We start from the raw sequence: 8,609 nt of genomic DNA, 5'->3' as shown, positions 1-8,609 counted from the left end.
GATCACAGGACTACAGATTTAGAATCTTGAACTTGCAGGGTTCTGAGGCCCCCAAAAGCCAATCGAAATCTGGAGTGGACAGTGATGCAAACATTTCATTTACGGAGTAAACGTAGCTATAAGAAAGGTTTCAGGTACATGTCACTATTGAAAGGCAACATTTGTCTTGTGATTGTAAGTGCAGCAGGTTTAAGGTACCTGCATGTTTTTGTATTTAACCTTCATTTAACTAGGCAAGTCAGTTAAGAACAAATTCTTATTTTCAATGACAGCCTAGGAACAGTGGGTTAACTGCCTGTTCAGGGGCAGAAAGACAGATTTGTACCTTGTCAGCTTGGGATTTGAACTTGCAAACCTTCCCGTTATGAGTCCAATGCTCTAACCACTAGGCTACCCTGTAACAGTAGGTCTTGGTATTCCCTGTCAGACAATGTTTTTGCTCATCAACCAAAACAAATTCTGGTCTCTCTGGTCCCACTCTCAAAGTAACAACATTACATCTTCTTTTACACATTTCCAGAAGGGAACAAAGCCAGCCCTTTTAAGCAATATCTGAAAATAGTCCATTCTGAAACGTCATTTCTAAAACAATGTGTAGTTGATCTTCAAGCATGCACTTGTGAGTTCAAGCAAATATGGGGATTGACAGTTTTCATACCCACTGTAAACTCTGTATTGCTGATAAAGAAGGTTGGGCCCAGAGTGGATTGTGGCTGTGGGATGGTGTTTCATTCTGGGTGTGAAACCCTAACCCTGTGGAAAAGTGCTTGCAGAGCTGGAAGCTGGCTGTGCCCTGAATAGCAGATGATGTTTGGTTGTACGGGGAGCCCGCCTTTAATCACAGTATCATATCCAATTAACAGGCCATCCACTCAAGACATGACTCTCCTTGTATGGTAGAACTTTCCTGCGATTCCTGGGGTTGGATAGGGAGGAGGAGGGGTGGGATATGGGAATATTATGATGAGCAGTTACTCGAGGTAGAAGGGGATGTCATGTTGTTAGTGGTGGGGGGGTTAAGGGCTATATACTCAGTGAGTGGAGGATATCTTCCACTAGAAGGATTTGGTTAGGTGCTACTAGCTACACATTTAAAAACTCTAGGTTTTTATTCCAGACGCCTTCAAGATAAGCTGTTGCATCTGGCAGCGTTGTCAGAGCCCGAGGGGAGGGCATCTTACTGTACTGATCTGGTATTTGCATCCTCGGGACCTCTTCATGGAGACAGAGCGTTGTCAGAGCCCTAGGGGAGGGCATCTTACTGTACTGATCTGGTATTTGCATCCTCGGGACCTCTTCATGGAGACAGAGCGTTGTCAGAGCATTCTTGTTGCTGTTGAGTGCTGAGAGCTCTTTTTTTGATTATCATGGGATGACATCCATCAAGTGATGAGAAGATCATTGCTATCGCATGTTGCATTATATACGCAGTTAGAGGCCTTTGAAAGTTTTCTGTGCCTACTGTCTTTATTTTAGTCCTCTTTTCTTTTTTTGACTTTGCATGCTCCTTTACCTCATATTGTACACCTATTTCTCTTTCACAAAGTGGAATGTTTTATTTATTGTTTTATTTTATTTTATTTAACCAAGTAGGCCAGTTGAGAACAAGTTCTCATTTATAACTGCGACCTGGCCATGATAAAGCAAAACAACAACACAGAGTTACACATGGGATAAATAAACATACAGTCAATAACACACAAAAAAATCTGTATACAGTGTGTGCAAATGAAGTAGGGAGGTAAGGCAATAAATAGGCCATAGTGGCGAAATAATTACAATTTAGCAATTAACACTGGAGTGATAGATGTGCAGATGAGGATGTGCAAGTAGAAATACTGGTGTGCAAAAGAGCAGAAAAAAAAAATATATGGGGATGTGGTAGGTAGTTGGTTGGATGGGCTATTTACAGATGGGCTGTGTACAGCTGCAGCGATCGGTAAGCTGTTCTGACAGCCAATGCTTGAAGTTAGTGATTTTTGCAATTCTTTCCAGTCACTGGCAGCAGAGAACTGGAAGGAAAGGCGGCCAAAGAGGTGTTGGCTTTGGGGATGACCAGTGAAATATACCTGCTGGAGTGCGTGCTATTGGTGGGTGTTGCTATGGTGACCAGTGAGCTGAGATAAGGCGGAGCTTTACCGAGCAAAGAATTATAGTTGACCTGGAGCCAATGGGTTTGGCGACGAATATGTATCGAGGACCAGCCAACAAGAGCAAACAAGTCGCAATGGTGGGTAGTATATGGGGCTTTGGTGACAAAATGGATGGCACTGTGATAGACTGCACGCAATTTGCTGAGTAGAGTGTTGGAGGCTATTTTGTAAATGACATCGCCGAAGTTAAGGATCAGCAGGATAGTCAGTTTTACGAGGGTATGTTTGGCAGCATGAGTGAAGGAGGCTTTGTTGTGAAATAGGAAGCCGATTATAGATTTAATTTTGGATTGGAGATGCTTAATATGAGTCTGGAAGTAGAGTTTACAGTCTAGCCAGACACCTAGGTATTTATTGTTGTCCACATATTCTAAGTCAGAACCGTCCAGAGGAGTGATGCTCGGCGGGCGGGCGGGTGCGGGCAGCGATCTGTTGAAGAGCATGCATTTAGTTTTACTAGCGTTTAAGAGCAGTTGGAGGCCACGGAAGGAGTGTTGTTTGGCATTGAAGCTTGTTTGTAGGTTTATTAACACAGTGTCAAAAGAAGGGCCAGATGTATACAGAATGGTTTCGTCTGCGTATAGAGCAACATCATTGATATAGACAGAGAAAAGAGTCGGCCCGAGCATTTAACCCTATGGCACCCACATAGAGACTGCCAGAGGCCCGGACAAAAGGCTCTCCGATTTAACACACTGAACTCTATCTGAGAAGTAGTTAGTGAACCAGCCGAGGCAGTCATTAGAGTGATGGTGGCACATTATGTTTGGCAAAGTCCTGTTTAGGCACATTTTCAAGGTAAAACCAAAACTGAACGTGACAGATAGTTTCTGAAGACAGACACACAGATCAACAGATAAATTGTAGACAATGATCCAGTCTACTCTAACAACATGACAAGGCGTTGGAAACATACATTAAAGATGAGAGTAGGTTTATTTTGAAAGCACTCTGCAAAGGGTTGTCACGCAAGAAGGGCGAGGGGAGAGACACAGTGGGAGGGGTGTAGCATTTCTTGAGGGAGCAGGTGTAAGGGGGCAGCTGGGTGGGAAGTGTTCGGTGGCAGGGAGGGGAAGAGCCTTCGTCTTATAAGGGTTGGGCAGATATGTATAGCCACAGAGTCAACATGACTGAAAAGGTCAGTGTCTAGGATAGGGTGAAGAACCTCCATGTATTGTCTTTTATCAAACGCCCTTTTCACTCTCCTGTAGTGTTTTTGGGTACTCTTTGCTCAAGAGGGTGTGTATTTCATTTTTTATTTAGAAACATAGTTGTTGTTTTCTTCAAGCAGAAGTGACAAATGGAAAGGGTCACAAAGGAATGTTGGTCTTGTTCATTTTCAGCAATTATGGAACACAGAAAAAATGGTTAATTTGATCCTCTCCCACTTAAGCCAATCCGTTTTTCCTTTTCTCAGCAACAGCAAAGCACCCACTGTATCATATATTTTTTTAAATATATATTTTTAATTGAACTTTTATTTAACTAGGCAAGTCAGTTAAGAACACATTCTTATTTACAATGCCAGCATACCCAGCCCATACAACACTGGGCCAATTGTGCACCATCCTATGGGACTCCCCATCACGGCTGGATGTAATACAGCCTGGATTTGAACCGGGGGACTGTAATTACACCTCATGCACTGAGCTGCAGTGCCTTCGACCGCTGCACCACTTGGGAACCACAACCCAATGATATATAGTAACTCCCCCATAACCCTGTATGTGTCCAGTCACCAGAGGATGAATGTCTTATAAGCATTTTCATGTTTATGATTGGATATGTTATGTCTCGATGTGGTACTTACGTGATCCCAGACCTCAACACTGTATTCTCTTTTGAATATTAGTAGTAGAGAAACCCAGAACAGTGGGAGTTGAGTCATGACATGTGTTCATTAATAATAATTAATACAAATAAACTTGCCTACACACATTACCATAGTGCACCTGCTTGTTTGTGCTATAACATGATTAAATCTTCAACATAATATGTCAACAATAGTCTGTGTGTGTGTGTGTCAGTATGTGTTTCCAGTCAAATGATTTACCCACAGACTGCGTGCCCAAATTTGCCCGTTAATTCCAAACCAATCACTAGTCAAAGTTTATGTTATTATTTATTGACCATTAGTCATCTACCAGTTTCTGTTTCATAAGCACATACATTAATGTGAATGTTTTTTCCATTGGAGAAAATTGAGCTTGTGTATGAGTACGTGTGTGTCTTACCATCCAAATCAATCCTGTTGTCTTTGTTAAGGTCGGCGTTTTTCATTAGCTCGGTACATTCCTCGTCATTGACTGGCTTTCTAGTGGTGGCCATTACGTCATTAAACTCCTCACCATCGCCATTTCAATTTAGATAAATTACAAAAATGTAACACACAGCTGTTGTATTTTTCCTGAAGTAAAAGGGAAATTAAGCTAATTGTCATTAAAGGTTCAAAATGAGGCAGGTCGTTTGACAGGCCATCCACTAGATACCTTTTGGTATTCCTAGTTATTGAACCAGGGTGAGAAACTTAAGGTTACTTTCGTAACCCCAGTTCTTTGAGAATATGAATGAGATGTACAGTGCCTTCAGAAAGTATTCAGACCACTTGACTTTTTCCACATTTTGTTGTGTTCCAGCCTGCATTTAAAATGGATTACATTTAGACTTTGTGCCACTGATCTACACAAAAAACCTCATAATGTCAACGTGGAATAATGGCTTGATAAGTATTCACCCCCTTTGTTATGGCAAGCCTAAATCACTTCAGGACAAAACATTATCTTAAAGCTGCAATATTTAACTTTTTGGCTGACCAACCAAATTCACATAGAAATGTGAAACATGTTCTATGTGCTCTATTTCTATGCTTCCCATTCTTAATTTTTGTTTTTGTACCCCACACATACAATTCATTATCTGGCGAGCAGTGAATTTCAAGCACAGATTCAATAACAAAGACTAGAGAGGTTTTCCAATGCTTCGCAAAAAAGGGCACCAACTGAATATCTCTTTGAGCATGGGGAAGTTATTAATTACACTTTAGATGGTGTATCAATACACCCAGTCACTACTCAGGTGACTGATTGGAAGGAAATGGCTCAGGGATGGTGGCTTTAAAACACTTACAGAATTTACAAGCCAATGGTGACTTTAAAACACTGACAGAATTTAATGGCTGTGATAGGAGAATACGGAGTATGGTTCAGCATTGTAGTTACTCCACAATAATAACCTAAATGAAAGAGTGAAAAGAAGGAATCTTGTACAGAATACAAATATTCCAAAACATGCATCCTGTTTGCAATAAGGCACAAATGTGTCAAAGAAATGACGTTTTTGTCCTGAATATAAAGCATTATGTTTGGGGCAAATCCAACGAAGCACATCGCTGAGTACAACTCTTCATATTTTGGCTGCATCACGTTATGGCTATGCTTTTCAACGGCAAGGACTAGGGAGTTTGTTTAGGATAAAAAGGAAAGGAATAGAGCAAAGTCCAAAAGAAAAACCAGGTTCAGTCTGCTTTCCAAATCAAATCAAATGTAATTTGTCACATACACGTGTTTAGCAGATGTTATTGCGAGTGTAGCGAAATGCTTGTGCTTCTAGTTAAGACAGTGCAGCAATATCTAACAAGTAATATCTAACAATTTCACAACAAATATCTAAAACACACAAATCTAACTGAAGAATATATAAATGGATGAGCATGTATAGAATACAGTATATACATATGAGATGATTGTCACGCCCTGGCCTTAGTTATCTTTGTTTTCTTTATTATTTTGGTTAGGTCAGGATGTGACATGGGGGATTTATGTGTTTTGTCTGGTCTAGGGGTTTTTGTAGGTTTATGGGGTGTTTTCTAGTCTAGGTGTTTATGTAAGTGTATGGTTGCCTAGATTGGTTCTCAATTAGAGGCAGGTGTTTATCGTTGTCTCTGATTGGGAACCATATTTAGGCAGCCATGTTCTTTGGGTATTTTGTGGGTGATTGTTTCTGTGTCTGTGTTTGTTCACCACACGGTACTGTTTTTGGTTTCGGTTATTCACGTTACGTTTTTGTATTTTAGTGTTCAGTTTGTCTTTAAAATTAAACATCATGAACACTTACCACGCCGCATCTTGGTCCGATCCATACTACACCTCTTCTTCAGACGAAGAGGAGGAAATCTGTTGTGACAATGATGAGTAATGCAAGATATGTAAACATTATTAAAGTGACTAGTGTTCCATTTATTAAAGTGGCCAGTGATTTAAAGTCTATGTATATAGGGCAGTGATGTCTATCTTGGTCCCAGTTTTGATGCACATGTACTAACCTCACCTTCTGGATCATAGCGGGGTGAACAGGCAGTGGCTCGGGTGGTTGTTGTCCTTGATTATTTTTACATTTACATTTAAGTCATTTAGCAGGCGCTCTTATCCAGAGCGACTTACAAATTGGTGCATACACCTTATGACATCCAGTGGAACAGCCACTTGCATCTAAATCTTTTTTTGGGGGGAGAAGGGGGGGGGGTGAGAAGGATTACTTACCCTTACTTACCCTATCCTAGGTATTCCTTGAAGAGGTGGGGTTTCAGGTGTCTCCGGAAGGTGGTGATTGACTCCGCTGTCCTGGCGTCGTGAGGGAGTTTGTTCCACCATTGGGGGGCCAGAGCAGCGAACAGTTTTGACTGGGCTGAGCGGGAACTGTACTTCCTCAGTGGTAGGGAGGCGAGCAGGCCAGAGGTGGATGAACGCAGTGCCCTTGTTTGGGTGTAGGGCCTGATCAGAGCCTGGAGGTACTGAGGTGCCGTTCCCCTCACAGCTCCGTAGGCAAGCACCATGGTCTTGTAGCGGATGCGAGCTTCAACTGGAAGCCAGTGGAGAGAGCGGAGGAGCGGGGTGACGTGAGAGAACTTGGGAAGGTTGAACACCAGACGGGCTGCGGCGTTCTGGATGAGTTGTAGGGGTTTAATGGCACAGGCAGGGAGCCCAGCCAACAGCGAGTTGCAGTAATCAAGACGGGAGATGACAAGTGCCTGGATTAGGACCTGCGCCGCTTCCTGTGTGAGGCAGGGTCGTACTCTGCGGATGTTGTAGAGCATGAACCTACAGGAACGGGACACCGCCTTGATGTTAGTTGAGAACGTCAGGGTGTTGTCCAGGATCACGCCAAGGTTCTTAGCGCTCTGGGAGGAGGACACAATGGAGTTGTCAACCGTGATGGCGAGTTCATGGAACGGGCAGTCCTTCCCCGGGAGGAAGAGGAGCTCCGTCTTGCTGAGGTTCAGCTTGAGGTGGTGATCCGTCATCCACACTGATATGTCTGCCAGACATGCAGAGATGCGATTCGCCACCTGGTAATCAGAAGGGGGAAAGGAGAAGATTAATTGTGTGTCGTCTGCATAGCAATGATAGGAGAGACCATGTGAGGTTATGACAGAGCCAAGTGACTTGGTGTATAGCGAGAATAAGAGAGGGCCTAGAACAGAGCCCTGGGGGACACCAGTGGTGAGAGCGCGTGGTGAGGAGACAGATTCTCGCCACGCCACCTGGTAGGAGCGACCTGTCAGGTAGGACGCAATCCAAGCGTGGGCCGCGCCGGAGATGCCCAACTCGGAGAGGGTGGAGAGGAGGATCTGGTGGTTCACAGTATCGAAGGCAGCCGATAGGTCTAGAAGGATGAGAGCAGAGGAGAGAGAGTTAGCTTTAGCAGTGCGGAGCGCCTCCGTGATACAGAGAAGAGCAGTCTCAGTTGAATGACTAGTCTTGAAACCTGACTGATTTGGATCAAGAAGGTCATTCTGAGAGAGATAGCGGTAGAGCTGGCCAAGGACGGCACGCTCAAGAGTTTTGGAGAGAAAAGAGAGAAGGGATACTGGTCTGTAGTTGTTGACATCGGAGGGATCGAGTGTAGGTTTTTTCAGAAGGGGTGCAACTCTCGCTCTCTTGAAGACGGGAGGGACGTAGCCAGCGGTCAGGGATGAGTTGATGAGCGAGGTGAGGTAAGGGAGAAGGTCTCCGGAAATGGTCTGGAGAAGAGAGGAGGGGATAGGGTCAAGCGGGCAGGTTGTTGGGCGGCCGGCCGTCACAAGACGCAGATTTCATCTGGAGAGAGGGGAGAAAGAGGTCAGAGCATAGGGTAGGGCAGTGTGAGCAGAACCAGCGGTGTCGTTTGACTTAGCAAACGAGGATCGGATGTCGTCGACCTTCTTTTCAAAATGGTTGACGAAGTCATCTGCAGAGAGGGAGGAGGGGGGATTCAGGAGGGAGGAGAAGGTGGCAAAGAGCTTCCTAGGGTTAGAGGCAGATGCTTGGAATTTAGAATGGTAGAAAGTGGCTTTAGCAGCAGAGACAGAGGAGGAAAATGTAGAGAGGAGGGAGTGAAAGGATGCCAGGTCCGCAGGGAGGCGAGTTTTCCTCCATTTCCGCTCGGCTGCCCGGAGCCCTGTTCTGTGAGCTCGCAATG

General features: G+C 44.0%; 1 protein-coding gene across 1 annotated transcript; it reads right to left on the bottom strand.

The window, feature by feature from the left end:
* Positions 1-6,660: 6,660 nt before the first annotated feature.
* On the bottom strand, positions 6,661-8,237 carry LOC127912782 (uncharacterized). Its single transcript, XM_052482819.1, has 2 exons — positions 7,693-8,237; positions 6,661-7,497 (listed from the first exon to the last, which is right to left on the bottom strand). The coding sequence occupies exon 2, from the start codon at positions 7,450-7,452 to the stop codon at positions 6,703-6,705; it is 750 nt and encodes a 249-aa protein (XP_052338779.1). The 5' UTR covers positions 7,453-7,497; positions 7,693-8,237; the 3' UTR covers positions 6,661-6,702.
* Between the last annotated feature and the right edge of the window lie 372 nt (positions 8,238-8,609).

The sequence above is a fragment of the Oncorhynchus keta genome, chromosome 28, assembly GCF_023373465.1.
Source record: "Oncorhynchus keta strain PuntledgeMale-10-30-2019 chromosome 28, Oket_V2, whole genome shotgun sequence".
NCBI classification, from domain to species: Eukaryota; Metazoa; Chordata; class Actinopteri; order Salmoniformes; family Salmonidae; genus Oncorhynchus; species Oncorhynchus keta.
The sequence above is the reverse complement of the archived record's forward strand: the minus strand, read 5'-3'. Positions and strand labels throughout refer to the sequence as shown.